At 42.8% G+C, this 22,438-nt stretch overlaps 1 protein-coding gene across 18 annotated transcripts in view; it reads left to right on the top strand.

The window, feature by feature from the left end:
* The first annotated feature begins 567 nt into the window (after positions 1-567).
* Positions 568-22,438, top strand: part of LOC111838546 (PTB domain-containing engulfment adapter protein 1-like) — a 47,254-nt gene continuing 25,383 nt past the window's right edge. For 5 of the 18 annotated variants that reach the window (XM_072716934.1, XM_072716906.1, XM_072716932.1 and 2 more), the window contains exons 1-2: positions 568-730; positions 1,062-1,165. In XM_072716934.1, the coding sequence (XP_072573035.1) occupies positions 1,120-1,165 (46 nt within the window). In that variant the 5' untranslated portion in view covers positions 568-730; positions 1,062-1,119. The other 13 variants (XM_072716931.1, XM_023801628.2, XM_023801631.2 and 10 more) reach the window with 10 other exon arrangements.

Below are 22,438 nucleotides of genomic sequence, written 5' to 3'. Positions count from 1 at the left end.
GGTTTTTGTTTGTGACATTTGCAATATGCGGTTTCAAGAGATGTTAAGTAAATTAACGATTCTTTTGAAAACCGATAACGCTTTTTCAAATAATCATTAGGAAATGAAAAGATATCAATACGCGGTCTTATAACTCTCTCCCGGCGAAAAAAACCTTGTATAATTTGTGCCTCCATGTCCACAGGATCGTCATCAAAAGGGCACGCCATGCTCAGTAACCTTCTGCAACAAACTGACCCTGGAACATGATAACCTACTCAGTAGTAGGTTATCTTCAGAGAGTAAGCTGCTATGGTTACGTACATACCCAGAAAGTTAACCTCCGTTTTTGGAACCGAAAGATGAGGTTATCCACTAACTTACCCTTAAACTTACCCGGGTATGTCACATAACCTGCTTTCTGGAATACCCCCCTGGTCTTCTTAAAACTTATGATGATATTTTTATGAAACTTTACTCAAACATGCTTTGTTTGGTCGTGGGTTCTTTAAGAATACTTATTGCATGTCACCTTCCGAATGACATCATGATACACAGCACTGACATCAGCTTTCGCTGTTACTGTAGCAGCGCGCGTGAACAGCGCGTTCCTGTCCCTTTAAGAGTCCACGAGGCGCGTTTACCATGCCAGGTTGCCAGATCGGCCTGACGTCAGGAATCCCCTAGTCCCGTCGGAGGCGCCAGGATGAGGGAGTCTGGAGGAAAGGATCCGGCTGTCTGCAGGACTTCGGTGAGTGTGCCGCGCTTCTCCGCTGCTGTTTGCGCCTCTAAAAATAGAGAGATCGGGCAGAGACGTCAATACGCGCGTTTTCTTGGTAAACCGCGGCAAGCATCGAAGGCCTGCCGGACTGTGCGGTCTGTCCCATCCGTGTGCAGCGTTTGGGGCAGCGTGAAGTTTCGCCTTTCGCGACTCCGGGTGATTTTCCGAACCGCCATGCTGGTAGTTGTAACAGATAGGACATAAAGTTTGCTAGCCACCGCTGGGGAGAACAGTTTTGGATTCGGGTTGTGGGATTGTCCGGAGATGAACCCGGGACTTAGCTGGATCTGTACGCTTCCAGGTGGTCTACTTGAGCCCGATGGTACTGTGGTTGCAGCCGTGCATGCTGGAGACAATGCATGCCCTGTCTTCCCTGTGAGAGCCTGCACTATCATCTGCAGCAAGGTAATTAACCTGAGCGTCAATTAAACGCAGGTGAGGCAAGCACCAATTAACGAGGTAAAATCACTTTTTAAAATTTGATCCGTAACTTCTTGGGTGTTCTGTTGCTTCAGATCATTTGTTGCATCGTTCATCTGTTGTGGACTCACGCAGGGCTGAGACATTGTCCGCTTATTATCGTGATCTTCGGACAGATAGTGTTTAAAAAGATGTCAGACTGAATAAGCACTTAAGTTTATTGTAATCAGTCTTGTTGTGGTGCTGTTTAAAGACTGTCCATTGATTTAATCCGATTAACTCCTTGCCTGTGAATTGTCATCTCCATGTAAATCATGCAGTGTGAAGTCCTGGCATCTGCTGTCTCCAGAGATTCCAACTTTATATTTGCTCTGCTGTGCATCAGTCCCCCCTGCGTTTAATTATGCTCCTGGTCACATCAGTTTGGTCTGGAGCAGCTGCCCTCGGCCTGTGGAGAGCGCTGTTTCTAGTTGCCTTCCCTGTCTGTTGTTTGATTCAGTTGGGGGGAAGAGAGCGTAGTCGTTAAGAGACAGGACTTTATGCCTGTAAGATACTGTGGTAATGACTGTCTTCCTGAACTTCTCCAGGCTGCATTATATCCACTTCTGTAAACGCACATATGGGCAAATGAAGTCATAAACGAAATGTTCCTGGATGTTCTGATAAACATCTTAACTAATGAGCACAGAGACTGCTGAGAGATGGACATTGCTGTCTTGTTTTTATGTTGGTCTTGATTCACATTAATAATTACAAGTACTGTACTTGTTTTTGTGCTACTGTCCTTCCCAGGGTGGCTCCAGGCTTCCTTGAGGGATGTGTTTTCTGCAGGGAACCTGCATCCACAGATAAGATGCCCTCTTACATGTTGGCAGCATAGGGTATGAGAGTCGGACTGTGATAAATGTTTTTTCTTTCTGAACTAATGGGAGCTGCTGTACCCCACAAACCTGCCATCTGAGCACAATTTAGCAGCTGATAGGGTGAATGTGCTGACAGGCCAGTCAGCTTTGTGCACTCTGAACACATGCTTACAGTTCGCTGTCTGATCCTGTTGTCTTTTGGTTATCTTTCCATCAGTTCTTTGCTTGTCCTCTGGTTCTCTGAGCAAATGTGTTTTCCGTAAGGCATGTTACATTTCTGTTTATTTGTATTTAGCACACACTTTTGTGCGAAGCGACATATAGTGAGACTCATGGGCTTTCTTGGTGCTCTTTTGTGCATTATGTAACATTTTAACATTTTCCAGCAGCAAATATGAGTCAACCTCTGATTAAGTTGTTTTCCAGCTTAGCAACCTGTAAGGTCTGCATCTGCAGCGCCGCTCTGTAAAAGCCAACCCTAACTGCACCAGCCTCAAGAACAACTGTCTTGCTGTATAATGGCAACACACAGCACACACATTGCCCCAGCATGGAGTCAGGTTTCCCCCTCTGTGCTTCTTCATCATGTCGGTTTGCATTTACAGTGATTCGCCAAGGCTGTGCAGACCTCAGTTAAGACACGCAGCACCTTTCAGTGGACCTGAGACGTATGATCAGCATTAAGATTAAGAAATTTGTCATATGCATGGTAAAAACAGTTACACCGTACAATGAAAATCTTACCCTGTATGTTCCGTCGCACCGACCTAAACATAGAACATTAAACATAGAGTGACAATACAGTGTGCATTACAAAAAAGGCTATTGTGCAAAAACATAAATATTCAGAAATAATTTACAATATTGTGCAAAAGAGCAATTAAATAAGTGCTGAATTGAATATAAAGTTCTCAGACTAGCCTATGTGGTGTGCAGAGTCTGCAGAAATTGTCCTGTGTCTGTGTGTGTGTGCATGGTGATTATGGCTCTCATTGTTCACAGGGTAATTGTCCTGACAAAGTCAGTGTTATGAGGGGGAAGAGATAGTGGGTGTGAATCATTCACCAGCCTGATGGCCTGTGAATAAAAACTGTTCTTTAATCTGGTGGTTCTTGATTTCACACATCTGTAGCGGCTGCCTGAAGGCAGTAGTGTGAACAGTCTATGCTGAGGGTGGCTATTGTCTCTAATGATGCTATGGGCTTTCCTGATGACTCTGGAGTGATAGATGTCCTCCAGTGATGGTAGAGATGCTCCAATAATGGTTTGGGCAATTCTCACCACTCGTTCCAAGGCTTTCCAGTCCTTTGCAGTTGAGTTCCCAAACCAAACTGTGATGTTGCTGGTGAGAATACTCTCAATAGTACTAGTACTGTAGAAGTTTTTAAGAATTCTGGTTGCCATTCCAAATTTCCTCAGCCTTCTTAGGAAGTACAAACGCTGTTGAGACTTCTTCACCAGCTGATTGATGTTGTGAGACCAAGTAAGGTCATCACTGAAGTGAACACCAAGATATTTAAATGTTTTCACTCTCTCCACATCCTTCTCTCCAATATGCAGTAGTGTGTGTGATGTTTTTGTTTCTTCCGTGGGTCTACAGTCATCTCCTTGGTTTTGTCAGCATTTAGGGAGAGATTATTGTCCTGACACCACTCCACTAAACTCACCACCTCCCTCCTATATGCTGTCTCATCACTACCAGTAATCAGTCCAATGACCATTGTATCATCAGCAAATTTTATGATACTAGTGTTGTTCTGTGATGCAGTACAGTCAGAAGTAAAGAGGGTATGGAGCAGGGGACTCAACACGCAACCCTGGGGAGTTCCTGTGTTGAGAATTTGTACAGCAGAGGAGCGGCCCCCAGTCCGAACTGACTGTGGTCTACCTGTAAGGAAATTTAGGATCCAGCTGCAGAAACTTCTTGGTAGGCCGAGAGTGAGTAGTTTTGTGAGTTTTGATGATATAACTTTATTAAATACAGAACTGTAATCAATAAATAAAATCCTTGCATAGCTGTCCTTATGCCCTAGGTGTGAGAACACTGTGTGAATGGCAGTGCTGACGGTGTCGTCTGTGGATCTGTTAGCCCGCTAAACAAACTGAAGAGGGTCTAACGTATCTGGTATAATGTTCTGCATGTGTGCCATGACTAGTTTTTCAAAACACTTCATGACAATTGAAGTCAGAGCAACAGGATATCAATAGTCGTTAAGACAAGTCACTATTTTTTTTCTTTGGTATAGGTATGATGGTTGTTGCCTTGAGACAGGTGGGAACTAAGGCCTGTGTAAGGGACAGATTGAAAATGTCTGCAAAGACGTTCGCTAATACTGAGGAGCAAGCTCTGAGTGCATGGCCTGGGGTGTTGTCAGGCCCAGCCGCTTTCCTTGAATTTATTCTTCTCAGAGTCCTGCACACATCTCCTGATGAGACCGTAAAAGAGGGATGTTGTTTATCTCTAACTTTCAGCCCATAACGCTGTGCCTCAGCGTTGAGAGCTTCAAAGCGAGCATAAAAGTCATTCAGTTCATCAGGTAGCGTGGTGCAGACAATCATTTCCTCCCTATTTTTATTTTGATAATCTGTGATTTGATGTAAGCCCTGCCACATGTGCCGACTGTCAGTGTTTGCATAGTGATCCTACAGCTTCTGCTTGTATTGTCTTTTGGCTTCTTTGATTGATCTATGTAGGTCATATCTGGCCTTCTTGTAGTCATCAGTGTTGCCTGAGGCAAATGCAGTTGCCCGGGCACGCAGCTTGGACCGTACCTCACAGTTTATCCATGGCTTTTGGTTTGGATAAGTCCACATCGTCTTTGTTGGTACAATGTCTGAAATTCAGTTACTAATGTAACTTGTCACCACTGTTGTATATTCCTCCAGATCAACAGTACCGTCCATTTATAAAGCAGTGGTTTTAAATACCTCCCTGTCAGTACACTCAAAGCAGTCCCGAAGCTGTTGGTCTGATTCCACAGTCCATACTTTAACTGCTTTACTTACTGGGGGGATTTGCTTTAAAACCTGTCTATATAAAGGATACAGAAATAGGGAAATATGGTCTGATTGTCCAATATGAGGGCAGGGTACCGCTTTGTAGGCTCCTTTAACATTGCTGTACACATGATCCAGTATATTATTCTCTCTGGTTGGAAACTTAATATTTAGCATATATTGTATAGCATGGACCTTTACACACTGCCTTCGCACTTTCATGAAATGTGGCCTTCATTCTGTTGCCTTTGTTGATTTTATTAATGTATCAAAATTTGTTTTCAACTTGATGTGTTTTATCTAACCTGGATGACAGCCAGGGTCATTACGACATGGGAACCTGATCATATGGACGTTTATTTGGGAGGGGGTGCTGGTCTCACGGTTAGGGAACTTACTGCTTGTAGCAAATACTTTGTAGATCACACTTTGTAAAGTGGAATAATGCTATATGCGAAATCTGCAGAGGAAGAATGGCTTGTCTCGAAAGACATCTTAGCTCATTTTTTCTGGTGCTGTGAAAATCTTGTTTCACCCTTATCTTCTGAGGTATTTGATTTGTGTGGCTGTGTTCCCACAGAGCTCCCTGGGGGTTAAACAGTTTTATCACACGTTAACTTTGTCAGAGATGGATCTTGTTTTAAGCTGTGAAAATGACACATGTAACCAAGGAACCTTGTTAGAGTGCTGCATAGGTGTCTTGTTTGCCTCACCATAAAAGACAGTCAGGAAAGGCAGTGAGCACTCTGTGACGAGTAAACTACGTGTCATTTTTGTCCTGTGAACAGCACCATGAAAACATCTCTTATAGCAGGGTTCCCGCAGGGTCTTAAAAGCATTGAATTTATGAATTTGGAAATAATACCTTAAAAAGACTTGGAAAAAGTCTTGAATTTTTATACCTGGGTCTTAAAATTTGTGCAGTACGTAACTTCTCCGTGTCGCATTTCTCCTCAAAAGTTTAACTTGTCAACCACCATTATTTGGTTAAATAACGTCGCCTAAAGAGAGTGGCGGAACCAATAATTGTGAACGCAACGCAGCCCCGAGTCAAAAGACGAACCGAACCAAAAATTCTAGAATGCAACGCTAGACATTTTAATACGTGCCAATCACGTTTCTAATGCCTTTTTCACAGTACCTAGCTACCCATTTCATGCGGGGGTCATGGGGAAATGTAAATTTAACGAAGCGTGGCTGGATATACATTCATTTTCTAATTGGTTAAAACCAGTGGACAACAGTGTGTTCGAGGCTTTTTGCACCGTATGCAAAAAAAGGATTCAACTAGGCACAATGGGCGCGAAGGGGTTAGAGTCTCATGCCAAGTCGTCTAAGCACAAGAACTCCATCAAAGGTAAAGAACAAACTCCTTCAATCGCCGGCGTGTTTCAACCTGCTGAAGCGGCAGCAGATAACCTTAACCAGCCAGCTGCTAGCGCTGCAGCCCCTCCAGCTACGACCGCAACTAACGTTAGAGTGGGTCTGCGCACAGCTTTTGGGTCCACACCAACGATGAAAGCAGAGGTGTTGTGGACTCTTAACACCATCGCCAAACACCAGTCCTACAATGGAAATGAGGGTATCTCAGAGCTTTTCAAGTGCATGTTCCCCGACTCAGACATCGCTAACACCTTTAGTTGTGGTCCCGACAAAACGGCTTACATAACCAAGTTTGGTTTAGCTGTTCATATCAAAGAGGAACTGGTGTCCAAAGTTAACAAATCGCCGTTCGTTCTAATGTTTGATGAGAGCATCAACGAGACTACGAAAAACAAACAGCTGGATGTGCATGTCCGTTTCTGGGATGAGGGACAGATTCAGTCCAGATATCTGGGTTCCCGGTTTATGGGACATTCCACTGCACAAGACCTGCTGTCGCATCTCAAAGTAAGCATAACCTTTCTACTTAAATGTTTCTCAATTTATATTGATAGACTAGAATTTTTGTGCATATACCGCCCTGTAAAAGCAATGTTACATGACCAATTAGTACTTCCCATAATATGTGCTCATCTATTCCTCTTATCTTGAGTAATCAAATGTAGCCCTTTTTTCAGGAATGTATAGACAAACTAAACCTCAAGGACTTGGTGTCCATCTCAATGGATGGGCCCAGTGTGAATTGGAAACTCTTCGACCTTTTCCAGATAAATCAAGCTGAGCAGTACGGAGGTGAGGAGTTTATAATGCTATTACTGTGTGTGCGTGGGTGTGTATGTGATCCATAAATAATTATAATAATACATTTTATTTGTAGTGCACTGTACATTGAACAAACAATCTCAAGAGTTCTACAAAGCATTTCTACAGAGAATTTGGTTTCTAATATCAAGTTTGTCATGAAACCTTCAGGTGTTCAGCTCATTTGTGTGGGGAGCTGTGGACTACACACACTGCACAATGCATTCAAGTGTGGGTTCAATGCATGACAGCTGGACAAGTTGTTAAGGGCCATGCACACATTGTTCCACAATGTGCCCGCCAGGAGAGAGGATTACATCAAAGTAACCAAGTCTAGTGTGTTCCCCCTGTCTTTCTGTGCCCATCGTTGGGTAGAAAACCTTCCAGTTGTGGAGAGAGCCCTGGCAGTCTGGCCATCACTGCTCCTGTACATGGAAGCTGTGAAAACAAAGACACTCTCGAACCCTGGAACAGGTAGGCCCTTCTGAAATGCTGTGAATAGGTCTGTGACTGTGACCCTGGTGATGGTGTGGCCTTGTCATACTTTTTGAAATATATGGCAAAGTTGAAATGCCTGTCTATCTGTCTCTCAGCATCCTATGACACAGTTGCAGCAGCCATGAAGGATCCACTCATCTTGGCCAAATTGCAGTTTTACGCGGCACTCGCCAGGACCTTCACTCCCTTCCTGAAAAAATATCAGACAGATGAGCCTGTGCTTCCATTCCTCCCCAAGGACCTGACCGAGTTGATGATGGTAATAATTTACTTAATGTTATAATCAGGGCTGTGGAGTCGGTAGATAAATGCTCCGACTCCGACTCCTCAGTTTCTAAATCTTCCGACTCCGACTCCCCGACTCCGACTCCTCTGTATGTATATACTATGCTAATGTATTTTCTACATCCATTGAAGGAAAGGAAGGCAACATACATGTCATTTCACCACAGAACTACTGGCTAGGAAGCCAACACTCTACTATAATGCCAGATTAAAGACAAACACAATGAAAACAAGGTTTCAAGGGTAGCGCATAGCGAAGGGGAGCCGACGGAGCTGAGAACACACCAGGTGATTTTTCAGGCGTTTGACGAAAAATCGGCAGTGCATCTGTAAATGTATGGGGGGTTTTAGGCTAGGTTCACAGTTCCCTGTAACAGTGGAACACGACACAATGGAAAGCGTTGCCGCACCTTACCTGTGCATTACATCCCATATAGTGATGCATACAGTCAATGAAAAGCATGCTTCATGGTTACTTGGCATGTTCGTTTTGTGGTAACATTATGCACTGCATGCATTGGGCTTTATTCTTACAGCAGAGAAGTAGTTCATTATGACTGTTTGTGAATTGGGACATTTCAACTTACTTTTTTAATTCCCATTTAAATTTAGTAGGAGTCGGAGTCGGAGTCGGTTAACTTTTTGCCGACTCCGACTCCAGGTACCCAAAATTGTCTCCGACTCCGACTCCTCGACTCCGACTCCACAGCCCTGGTTATAATCACCAATGATTGGGCTCAATTGATATGTTTTGACAATATGGGGTTTGTGGTTAGTATGTGTAAAAAATAGTGGATACATTGTGCATCATAATCAGACAATTATGACTGTTTGTGAATTGGGACATTTCAACTTACTTTTTTAATTCCCATTTAAATTTAGTAGGAGTCGGAGTCGGAGTCGGTTAACTTTTTGCCGACTCCGACTCCAGGTACCCAAAATTGTCTCCGACTCCGACTCCTCGACTCCGACTCCACAGCCCTGGTTATAATCACCAATGATTGGGCTCAATTGATATGTTTTGACAATATGGGGTTTGTGGTTAGTATGTGTAAAAAATAGTGGATACATTGTGCATCATAATCAGACAATTTTTATGTTAGTAATTAATGTGCCGCACCAGACATTTTTGTGTTTGTCTGTTGACAGAGTCTGCTCAGATGCTTCATAAAGAGAGAAGTCCTCCACGATATCACTGCTCTGCAGCTGACCAAACTGGATGTCACAGACAGGACCATCTGGCTCAGCCCAAAAGACATCAGCATTGGTCTAGGTGCAGAGTCAGTCCTTAAGGTAGCGTGATGGTTTAAAAAGATACAAATGGTTAGGCTAAACCAGGTCATTGAAGACATGTTCTATATTCATTGCTAATTTCTCTTTCTAGAGCACCAAAGGTGCAGAGCTTAGGGTGCTAGAGTTCAAGAGAGAGTGCATGCAGGGACTGTGTATCATCATCAGGAAAGTGCAGGACAAGAGCCCCCTCAAGTATCTGACTGTTAGGCAGATGGTGTGCCTGGATCCGTCAGTAATGTACAGAGACCCAGAAAGATGCAGGGATCACATGAAAGGGCTGGTTCAGAGGTTTCTCCAGGACAAACAGCTAACTGATACTTCTGCGGGTAGGAATAAGAGAGGCAAATATAGGCTACACATGAATTTGTCCTCAATCTGACTGGCTGCCAGTGCCTAATGATTTATCAATGTTTTTTCTATTTTCTGTTTTGCCATAGGGGATGTCATACTGCAACAGTTTGACAGTCTCTTGTCCTTGGAGAGCCGGAGTGAGGACTTCTTCTCCTTTTCTCCCATGCAGAAGAGGCTGGACATCTTCCTGAGCAGTGCCATGGAGCCTTATCCAGAGCTATGGGCCTTCTGCAAGAAGCTGCTCCTCCTTTCCCACGGCCAAGCTACGGTTGAACGTGGATTCTCGATCAACAAAGAGGTGGAGTCAGACAACATGCAGGAGGACACTGTGGTCACACAGAGGCTGGTGTGTGATTACATCATACAACATGGTGTTACCCAGGTAAATATGACCTCTGCCTTAACTAGTAATATGCTGTTGACTTAAAAGTTAATAGAATCAACATAGTTGGTTTCTTGAGTTTGTCACTCACTCTGGTTCTCTTTTCCCAACCCTATACCCAGGTTCCACTCAGTAAACCGCTACTGGAGAGTGTAGCTAAAGGTAGAACCAGATATCGTCTCCATCTTGAAACGGAGAGAAAGAGAAGGGAGGCAGAAGACCAGGCTCTTAAGAGGAAGGAGGCAGAGGACTTTCTTCAGGAGTTAAAAGTGAAGAGGAGATGGGTGCAAGAGATATCTGAGGCTTGTCTCGCTAGGAATGCGGACAAGCTGGCCGAGGAGGCTGAAACGAAGGCAGGGAGCAAGATGGCTGACCTGATCTCCAGGTCCAACCTCCTGCGGAGAGGCCATAAGGAGAAGTTGGCGGAACTGGCTGTCCTTGATAAGGAGATCGCTGCCAAGAGTGCAGAGCTAAGGAGTTGACTGTTTCTGATCTTAATTTTATTTATTGTTGAAAGCTATTGTTAAGTAGATTTTCATTGTTTCTAGGCATGGTATCTAGCTAACTTAACATGTTAAAAAAACAACTTAACAGTGTTAGTCAAACTCTTTCTTTGATTTTTTTCACACCTCTATTTGGCTTGTTGTCTGTGGTTCATCCATTCACATTTTCAGTTATTTGAGAAATAAATGACCGCAAATTCAAGAATTTTGTTTTTCTTTGCCGGTAGGTCTATGAAATAGGCCGCGATGTAGGTATTAAGTTTTTATATACATGGTCTTAAAAAGGTCTTAAAAAGACTTAAATTCAACTTGAAGAAACCTGTAGGAACCCTGTTATAGTTCAATAATGCAGTCACAGATGTGTGTCCAGTGGTGGGGAATAGCTGCTTGTTCATGTCACCAAATTTTACTCACCAGCTGGCTTGTCACATTGTCTTTGGAGTGCAACGTGTTCAAGGTCCATGAGGAATGCAGGATCTCTTTCCTCATTACTTGCAGAATGGTATTTGGCATCAGTTAGATGCTGGAGGGAGGTTGCACTGCTGCCTGGCTGTCATATGCGGGGCTGTTCTGTCCACTGTCCCCAGGAGCATCCCTGCCATGTCATCTGGAAGGTACCATCAGCACTAGCGATCTGTGTGTGTGTTTGGCCACTGCTCGTCTGACTCCAACCAGACATGGCCAGTCACCCCAGAGACCCTGGAGACAGAGGTATGGATGGAAGTGGTTATCCCAAAGCACTCTGCAGTAGGATGGGGTGGGACTGGATGGGTCAGGGAAGTGGCCAACTGACATTGTCATCTGTTCAGACCCAGGTCCAGCTGCTGCTCCTGTGGTTTTCTACTGTATTTTTATTTTTTTTCCCCTATAAAGTAATAACAAATAGGCCGTTCCAAGTCAGAGTCAAATGTCCCCAGTCACACAGGGACTATTATTATTATTTATTATTATTATATATTATATATTATTAATAATAGTCGTATTATTATGAGAACGACTAATTATTATTATTATATATTATCAGACAGCTGCACATAGACATGAAAAAATGATGCAAAAACAAGCTACTGCCATATATTGTTTTACCAACCAGCTCCTCTTTCTAGCTAGCCTCGTGTCTGTGTCTGTCTCCATGTTGTCACTGCATGCAGGACTTGTGAGTGTGGTGGAGGGGTGGGACAGGGTGCAGTTGTGCGATAAACAAACAGGGAAAGAAGAAATGGGCAAACTGGTGGCGCTACAAGTATAATTTTAAAGCAACACAAACTATATAAATATAAACCATATTGTCTCATCTTATATCTCGTATGAAAATATATTGATATATCTTAAACTTGATAACACTACCCAGCCCTAGTTTACCTTGACCCTAAATCTGTCAGGTTTGGCGCCTATTGCATCTGCATCTTGGTATTGCTCAGTCACTGACAAACGGATCATTAAGATTTACCAGCTGTCAGAAAGCTGCTGCTTGGTTCTGATTTCAGAGAAGCCAAGGGCTTGCTTTAAATTAAGATGCAATCATTTACCGTAACTTTTTTTTCTGAGCGGGAAGGCTCTTCCTGTATGAAATTTTCTGGTGAAATCCATGATTTCCAGTAGAGCAAAACGAGGCCATCTGAGTAAATGGAGTATAAAATTATATTTGAATGGAAATGCGGCAGCCAGTTATGAAACTGTCCCCGTTTCTTTCCAGATCTGAAGACAGTGGGCAGCCACAGACAGATACTCACAAATGCTGAGTGAACTCCTGTGTGTTGCTCACCCAAAAACGTGACTTGTCTTTATGCCTTTTTACGATGCATGAGCTAGAATGTGGCTATACGATTCTGACAGAGTATATGTCCTCGGAGGGATTGCCCATTCAAGCCATAGACATTTTCAGTGTACTGGTTCTGAGCCTCTAGTCAAGGTTGGCTTTCCTCACCTCCATGGTGACGTCACCTTAGCTAATGTTCCAGCAGTCTTCATCAATCTTCATCACTGAGGCTCCTTGCCAGGCATGCCTCAACAGTCATTGTTTTGTCTCAGACCCTCAGACCTCATCTGCTTAGAGAAGCCAGAATAATTGCCATTTTTTAATGAATGACCCTAAGTGTTATGAGATGTTAATAGTCTCATTAATTTGTTATTCTATTCTACTCTCATTTACTGTACGTTGGCATTTAGCCGATAGCTTTTAATGTCTGAGATGTTTAGATTGCACCTTCCTACAGGTGTGCTGTTCTCTGAATGACAAAATGACATGGGGAGTAAAGTGGCTTCCCTAAAGCCCTCCACTTAGCAGATAATCTCTCTAATGACCAGGAAATCAGGTACGAAGCTCACACATCACACCAGCCATGGATCTATGCAAAGCAGCACCTTTGCTGTGATTAAGGGGATGAGCTTGATATCTCAGAGCAGCTTTAGGCTTTGTCAGGGAAATCAAACTTAGCTGTGTTCTTTGCATTTTTAATCGCATGAATTTTCTGATGTGGTTGTAACATAGTTAACATAACTCTGTAGGTGATTTTAATTGCCCATGCATTGTACAAAATTCCTTAATTACCTGATGCTGGTATGTGTTGCTGAAGTCAAAGGCAGTGGTCCAGAATAATTTTTTCCAGTAGTAGCACTAGTACTCCTAACTGAAATTTTTACGAGCACCAGCACAGAAATTAGGCTCACCACTTAAGATGAAAAAAATATGAATCTAATTTAAATGTATTACTGATAAATGCATTGGTAATAAACATACAGTTTACAGAAATAATGTGATGTTCTATTTAAAAGGAAAAAGTCATAGCTTGAAGTACGGTTTTAAGAGAAAACAACAAAGTTTAATGCTGTTTTTTACAACATCAAAGTTTGTTTCATTGTCACCAAAGGGCCATGCGAGAACAAGGATACTTTTGGATCAGGCACAGTTAGATGACATCCTGCACAGAATCATCCTCAACCTGTGTTATGATGGCGACAGCCTAGCATTAGCTCTCCACTCCGTCTTTCTCACACACACACACCCACCCCCCAGTAGGGTTGGATATCCTTTAGATTTTATTGATTCCAAATCTGATTGCAGTTCTGCTCATTAAATCTGGTTCTGATTAATTCTTGGTTCTGATTATAATACGGTAAAAAAATCATCAAAATTTTTCAATAACAAAACACTGCATTCAACTTTTACAGCACAGGGTACTTGAAGCAGTTATGTCATTTCCATATTCTGTTAAAACAAAAACAGGGGGCTTTAATACAATAAGGTTAACAACTGCACTCTGAATCTTGGATGTCAGTTTGCCACTGGTATCAGTAGTACTTTTTACATTTTTGTTTAATATGCCTAAACACGAATTGTATGCAGCTCCAGATTTAATAATCTGTAAATTGTAAATAAATCAACTTTTATCCATAACGCCGCTTAATACACGGAGGTACATAAAGCTATATTAATGAAAAAATGGCTGATTGAATACGTATACTTTCCCTCATCAGCCATTCATTTAAAAATGTATAATGCCCACTTAAACCATGATTGTCTCAAATTTGGCTTACACATTTGTACATAAAGATTGGCCTTTGGGTTTTCTAGCAGACAATTGCCAAACTAATAACTGGCTTGCAGTCTTACTAACAGAGTATTTTTGATTTAAAGACAGTGGCTTGGGTCATATATAACCAAAATATTGAATAGCAATAGGCGATATCTACTTTTTGATAAGTCCAGATATTACACTTAGGTATACATCATTTTGATTGTATTTTAAAAGGCAACACTATTCCGGTTTTTTTAAATTCCCCAAGATACTGTTTTGCCGAAAGGAAATACCACACAGTCGCCCGATGTTGGAAACAATGGATATATGAGGGCACCCACACACGTTGTGAAGGTTCCGGTCGCCCCAGACAGACCACACCAAGGGAGGATCGTCGTATTGTGCACCAAGCATCACAGAAACCCATGACATTGGCATCTGCCATCCAGACTCAGGAATTGGACTTTCTACAATACCCTATGTCATCCCGCACCGTGTCTCGATGACTGGCATCAGCCAGACAATGGGTTCACCATCTCATGTGTAGGCTACCGTTAACACCAGGTGTGTTTGGAGTGGTGTCGTAATCGGGAGGCATGGACTGATGATGCGTGGCGTCATACCATCTTCAGCGATGAATCTTAGTTCTACATTACCACAGATGACAGTCATGTGCACGTATGGCGGGGGGGAGAACCAGTCCTGCCAATGTTGTGGCGAGAGACACCATCGTTACTCCTGGCATCATGGTGTGGGGAGCCATAGGGTATGACTTCAGGTCATCTCTGGTAGTGCTTCAGGGTATCCTGACGGTACACAGCTACTTCAGTGACTTCTTGCATCCACCATGTCTTACCCCTCCTTAGACAGTACCCTGGTCTTTCAACAAGACAATGCCTGTCCACACATGGCATGTGTGTCTACCGACTGCCTGCTTCATGTTGAGGTCCTTCCGTGGCCAGCCTGGTCCCCCGTTCTTTCCCTAATCGAATATGTGTGGAATCAACTTGGACATCAACTCAGACCCAGTGCCAATCTGCAGGATCTCGAGGGCCAGTTACAACAGCTGTGGGCGACTTGCCATGGCTGTACGACTCCTGCACCGTATCGCCCAGGGGTGTGACACCCTACTGACATGGGATTAGCTGTGTACCCATACTGCCAACTCTGTCTGTTTTGTATCGTAATGATTATATCATCAGATCAGTCACATGACCTTTCACCATGTGCAGATTAATTTCATTTCCACCAGTCTGTCTGCGTGTTTAACTATTTTGTCACTGAGTGTACATAGATAGCACATAACGATTGACTGAAACACTATCAGAGCATCTTATTTCCATAAAATACATGGGTGGACCATTTTTTCAGTTCCGACCCAATTCCAAAGCAAAAGATCTATGTATTTTAATATAAGCATATATTTATACTCTATATATTATTATTATTATATATATTATTATTAAGGGTCCAAAGCACGTAATGCTATGGAACCTTATTGTTTTTGTTAGGATTATGATTATTTTTAAGGGTCCAAAGCACGTAGTGCTATGGAACCTTATTGTTTTTGTTAGGATTATTTTTTTTATTATTAAGGGTCCAAAGCACGTAGTGCTATGGAACCTTATTGTTTTTGTTAGGATTATTATTAAGGGTCCAAAGCATGTAGTGCTATGGAACCTTATTGTTTTTGTTAGGATTATTATTATTTTTATTTTTATTATTTTTCTTCCCTAAAACTGAATGCCCAGCCTAAACCGTAAGTCCAAGGCCGACCAAATTTGGCAGCAAGATGCCTATTGCTACCCACTACTCAGCCCCTCCAACCCGTCCCAGTCAGTGTAATGGGGGCGCCGTTGCGCCCCACAAAACTTTTTGGTCGATATCTCCTGTCCTACTTGTCCTACACTTAAATTTTATTGCCAGTCAAATTTACTATGTCGTGCCAAATCCAGTAACATATACTGTATATAACTGTGTATCATCTGCATAACAATGAAACCCAACACCATGATTTCTAATAATGTTACCAAGAGGTAGCATGTATAGGGTAAACAGTAGTGGGCCCAGTACTGATCCCTGTGGGACACTATATGTGACTTTGGTGGCCTTAGATGATTCATTGTTCACAAACTAGACCCCTTCCATCCTTTGACTATGTCTAGAGATTCTGTCCATTAAAACTGTGAACAGAATCAGTGATAAAGGGCAGTCTTGGTGGACTCCAACACCCATTGGGAAGGAGTCTGAATTACTGCTGGCAATGTGAACCAAACTCTCGTTCTGTTTGTACAGAGATCTGATGGCCCGCAACAACGGACCCCATACCCCATACTCCTGAAACACCCACCGAAGTACCCCACGAAGGACACAGTTGTATGCCTTTTCCAAGTCCACAAAGCACATGTAGACTGGTTGGGCAAACTCCCATGAATCCTCCAGCATTCGTGTGAGGGTGAAAAGCTGGTCCATCGCTCTGTGACCAGGACAGAATCTGCATTGTTCCTCCTGGATCCAAGGTTCAACCAACTGGCAGATTCTCCTCTCCAGTACCTCTTCCAGCTCTACTTCCTCTGTGGAAGGCATATCAGTTGGATTTATGAGATCCTTGAAATATTCCTTCCACCGCCCGACTATATCCCCAGTCGAAGTCAACAATTCTCCTTCCCTGCTGTAAAAAGCATTAATGAAGCCCTGCTTCCCTGTCCTGAGTCACCGGACAGTTTGCCAGAACCTTTTCGATGCCAACCAAAAGTCCTCCATAGCCTCACCAAATTCCTCCCACACCTGAGTTTTTGCTTCAGCAACTGCTAGAGCTGCTTTCCACTTGGCCTGCCAGTACCTGTCGGCTGCTTCAGGAGTCCCACAAGCAAACCAAGTTTGGAAGGCCTCCTTCTTCAGCCTGACAGCTCCCTTTACTGCTGGCGTCCACTGCTGGGTTTGGGGATTGCTGCAATGACTGGCACCAGCCACCTTATAGTCACAACTCTGTAATGCTGTCCATTCATGCTCAATGCCCCCTAACTCCCTCTGGAGAGAAGAGAAGGTGCGAGTTGAAGATCTCCCAGACAGGGGCCTCCACCAGATGCTCCCAGCACACCCTCACTATATACTTGGGTCTACCAGGTCTATCCGGCATCAGATCCAACTCACCACCAGGTGGTGATCAGTTGACAGCTCTGCTCCTCTCTTCACCAGAGTGTCCAAAACATACGGATGCAAAAATCAGTCATCGAACTGTGGCCTTGGGTGCTCTGGTGCCAGGTGCATGCTTGAACATGGTGTGCGTTATGGACAATCTGTGATTAGCACAGAAGTCCAATAACAGATTACTGTTCGGATTACTATCAGGCAGGCCGTTCATCCCAGTCACACCCTTCCAGGTTTCGCTGTCATTACCCACGTAAGCATTAAAGTCCCCCAGCAGAATAATAGAGTCCCCAGACAGGGTGCCTTCCCACACCCCATCCAAGGCCGGATACTCTTAACTGCTGCTCGGTGTGTATGCAGAGACCACCATTAGAGTCCATTGAAGTGGAAGGGAGGCGACACTTTCATGCACTGGGGTAAACTCCAATGGCACCGAACTGGGCTTTGTGGGTGGAACGTTTTTGTGCGGTTGCAAAACATGCACTTCTCACAATCAACTAAAATGCTTTCCATTGCAAATCTCTCTGCTTTGTAGGCCAATGCTGATCTGGGTGTTGGGGGTAGTTATGTGAGGGTTTCTTAGCTTTGTGAGATGTCTGGGGAGCCTGGTGATGGAGTCTGGCAGGGTTCCTCAGTAGGGGTGTGAGTGAGCTTAAACTGCGTGGCACAGGCCCCAGTGTCTCGGGAGCAAGAGGGCCAGGAAGGACACAAGATAACTTCACCACTTTTATCTTTTTCTCTTTTAGAGAGAATTTGGAAGGTTAGTACAAAAGAACTGGAGACCAATGTTTGTTTTAATGCCAGTTCTGCAGATTTCCTGAAATGTTCATAATGGCTTCAATTGCATATTATTTCTTTTTTCTCTGTGGTTTTGGTGGTGTTAACTGTGCTGTCCTCTCTGTCGGCACCTTCACTCGGACGTGGTGAGCGTCGCTCCTGTGAGGATTCTTAAAAAAAAAGGTCTTTCTGGAATCTGGTTTTAAGTGCTGTGTAGAAAAGTGAAGGGGTCACTTTTTGAATTTTGGTTACCTGTGGTGTTAATGTAAATGTGTTTTGTATTCTGTCCAATAGTAGGAATGGTAGCACATTACCTTTGCATAAACTACATTTCCCATCATCCCCTGCTCACAGAACAGTAAGACTCCACACAGCAATTTACTGCTCAGCTCATTTATTTATGGCCACATTTTTGTGAACAGTGAGGTACCCACTGTTTGAGCTTCATTGACCTTCCATAGCAAACTTAGAACCATATGCAAACATTGTAGCCAATTGTGGAACGAGGGAAGGGGATGGTTTGGCACAGGGGGGTGAGTGATGTTATGTGTATTATTGTTATGTTGTGCAATGTTTGATGTACTGCTTGAAATGTTAGGGAAGATATGTGGCCAATGGCCAGCTATTCTGTTCTGTTTGGGGGTAAAACTGTGTATTGTAAGATATAATCAGATGATGCTCAAATTTGTTTCCCCCTGTGTTTTTAGGCTGCCCCAATTAACCGAATGGGAACTGGTATATAAGGAAAGGGGGCTAGAGTAAGGGAGTCTCTTTTTTGTTTCCCCCCTCTTGGTGGCAGGTACTGATTGAAATGCCAGTATTGGTGGTAACAGCTTGATGTGAGGCTGGAAAGATATTTCAAATAAAGTTACCTCTTCTTTTTGGACAAAGACTACTGGATCGGTGGATTGTTTCTACCCGTCTGCACGCCTAGGTGTTCACATCCCCTTAAGGAGGTGGGGGCCTGTCTAACCCCCACCTTTTTCACATGCTGCTGTAGTTATCTGAAGCAAGCCTGAATCTCTATGTCCTCTCCTTTATGGATAAGGGTGAGGGGGGGTGCACTGTGTGGGTTCTGGCTTTTTGGGGGTTGAGGAGGAGGATTAATGGCTGCTGGATGCACTATTCCAGACAGTAATGTTAGTCATTCTTTTAACCGTGCATCTGCTCTTTTGCATTTTTCCTTTTGCTGGAGCAGCTAGGCTTTATGACCAACATGAGAAGCTGCTTGGAAACAGCCCCTGGTGTGATGAAAGGGGTTTAGCAAGAGTGGCCAGGGCATCGGGGGTGCCCTGGCACTGCTGCAGGGGGGGGCATGGTTTGAGTGTATGGAGTAACCTGCCTGCCTGCAGCTGTTCATGCAGATCTGAAATGTGACACTGAGGCCTGAGGTATGCGGGGGTGGGTGCTCATTATACTGGGCCACTGGAGATGACCTGCAGCCAGAGCCTGGGTGGGAGCAGCTTCTCATTGGCAGTAAGCACATAACCTGCTTCCTCTTTCACGATTTTGACAGATGTCCTCATTCTTCCGCCTCTGAGTTCTGCTGATGATTCACCTGGTGAAGTGATTTTGAACATATTCAAGGCTTAAATCAAAACAAAGCCCCCCCAGTGTAAGTGTGAGTTGTGGGTGTGGTCAGGGACACTGTCAGTAGACACTTTGACTTGCCTGGCCCGTCCTCTGCGGTAGTCCTGACTCCATTGCCATTCGACCCACAGCTGAAATCCATTACTCTGCTATAACTTCCTCTCCAAAATTCCTCTCCCGTGCCGCAAAGCCAGCGAGTTGCTTCACTTCAGTTAGTCATTGCTGTCTCAAACCCACCCAGGTTCTCCTTTCCGTATCGGCACAAGTCTGCCACTCACAATTACTGCATTTTGTTGCCTTTCCATGCTTGTTCATAAATAATTCATAAATAAATTATTACACAAAAATACAACAAAAATAATTCATAATAATGAGACCAAAACTAAAGTCATCATATTTCAATTGTGCAAATGTATTTAAACAGGTTAAAATGACCTAATACAATTTTATCATTTTTTTTCTTTCCACCATGACAATAAAGAGCAATAGACTTGTACAACAGCTGGTTGAGCAACACACAAAAAGCTCTAGATTGCGATTAAAGCATGCGGAGTCATCAATAATAACACTATCATTGTTAGGACATTAACTCATATATGAATATTGCATGGACATGAGCAGTTTAATCTTCAAAGAAATATCTTGGTGGAATGCACACATAAAGACTTGCATACTGTGGTATATTAATAAGCACACATTTGCTTTTGAAAACTTTCACATTGAAAGCCAACTTTCCTCCCCTTATTTCTCTTTTGAGATACATAACATGTGGCAAATCACACAGAGTACTGTGCGCTCTGTCATATACTCTACCAATAGCAAAACACTCCTTGCTTCCTTGTTCCTCAATTAACAGGTATTTTTCAACATTTGCAATGTCTCCACTTTGTAACAGAACAGTGAAACTGTTTCTATTCATGACTTTTTTGAAGTCCACTGAATAGTACAGTTGCCCATTCACAAGAACTCTATTAAATATCTGAACAACTGTGTCTGGTGTAACTGATGCATCTTCTCTAAGAGCAAGCTCCTCCTGCCTTGGAGGTTTTCTTGAATAATGCATCCCAACAGCGGCAACCTTAGCTGTTACTTCTTTAATTAAATCTCCTCAATTTCTTTTGAGGAGTTAATCTGTCAAACAACTCTTTGCATTCTTTTGTTGCACTTCTCAAAGTATCTTTACTCAGAAGTGGCAATGCCTTAGACTGAATTCTTTCATTATCTGCGAAAATAAATACGATTTAATTAATTTATATGACCGTACTTTTTCAACCCTGTTAAACAACATCGGAGTGATATTTTATAATTTATTTGTAATTTATCAATAGCAGAAATGCATCTTGTGCAACACAAAAGAACACAACTATTACATAAACCTATTTTTCCATCTAAGCATTCGCGACGGATTCTATAAAAAGGCAATGTTAATAAAAGACAAATATGAAACAGAACTATTATCTATTACACACCCTTCCACCTACCAATAGGCTCGATGCAGGACGCGGTTTCATAGGCGCGCATGCGCAGATAAACAGTACTACGTTAGAACTTGGCGCGCAGAAAATACTGCGACAAACGGAGATGCAGAAATACGCATTGGGTTCCTCGAACGCTGGCCTAAATAAAGATGCGGATAATGTTATCGAAACCAAATGGATAATAGACTTTGATTCAACTGACATTTCAAAAACTTATCTTGTGGAATGCCGACGACCAAACTCAAAGCGACCCGTTAACGGTTGGCCTGTAGAGAAATCGAAGGTGCTGCAATTGTCAGGTAGGTTGTTTAGTAACTCATTAAATTTCTGGTTGTTAGCTAAAGTGTTAATTTGGATGATATTTTAGATGCTAAATTTATAGCAGCTTACAGAGCTTCAAAGTATCTTTTGTGAATTACTTGCAATTAGGGTTACCACTTTTTATACAAAAAAATAAGGGACGCATACTGCAGCGGGGGCCACATCCCCTATTTTCTTTACATGGGCATTATGTTGTTTATTAATGTATTAAATGTAATGTTTCATGTAATAAATTAATGCTTATGTGTCTGACTTAACCTTAACAAATCATAATATTACATTGGAATGTGATCCACTTACATTGTATTTACAAATTACAATTTGTGACCCAGTGTGTGAAAACCAGGCCAAATCTAATTCTGAGATAAAGTTTGATTTTAGCCATAATTCATTTCACTGTGATTTCAGTTGTTGACATGGTTTTACTCAGTTAATATTAAATACATATATTTTTATTATTTTCACATACTGTTCTTTATTTCATGTAGAAAACAGTAAATTACAAAAAAAATTACTCCAGCTAGGTTTTCACAGACTGGGTCACATTTTTAACATTATTTAGCAATTATTTATTTATTTATTTATGTATTATTATACTGTCATTACCATGTCTGCTTCGGGAGAGACTTGGGGTACGAAGAACTGTCTGACTGTGCTTTGATTTTTGTGAGCTCTGTCATTGCGGGAATGCTGCTCTCCGGAGGCATGTTGTTGCACGTCTGACAGACCACCATGAGCCACAGAGAACGCTCTCCGACAAATTGTGCAGTTGGCTTGATAACAATTTCCGCTAACACTCTGCAGCCAAGTATTTGTTTCCTCCCACTCTCTGCGGCATTTTTGCAGCCGCTTGCGTTTAAGCTCTGAAACTTTAAGACGCGGGGGGTTACCTGGAGAAGCATCTGCCATTTTTTCAATATTACTCTCTGCCAACACTTTGCAGACCCTACTTAAAAGACCCGCCCTCCTCACTGGACAGTTAAAAAGACCAATCAAACTAATGATGACATCAAGTATTACCCAATCAAAAGTAGGAAAGGAGGCATCTTCATAAAATGCGTGTGGGAT

The sequence above is a fragment of the Paramormyrops kingsleyae genome, chromosome 1, assembly GCF_048594095.1.
Source record: "Paramormyrops kingsleyae isolate MSU_618 chromosome 1, PKINGS_0.4, whole genome shotgun sequence".
Taxonomy (NCBI): Eukaryota; Metazoa; Chordata; class Actinopteri; order Osteoglossiformes; family Mormyridae; genus Paramormyrops; species Paramormyrops kingsleyae.
The sequence above is the reverse complement of the archived record's forward strand: the minus strand, read 5'-3'. Positions and strand labels throughout refer to the sequence as shown.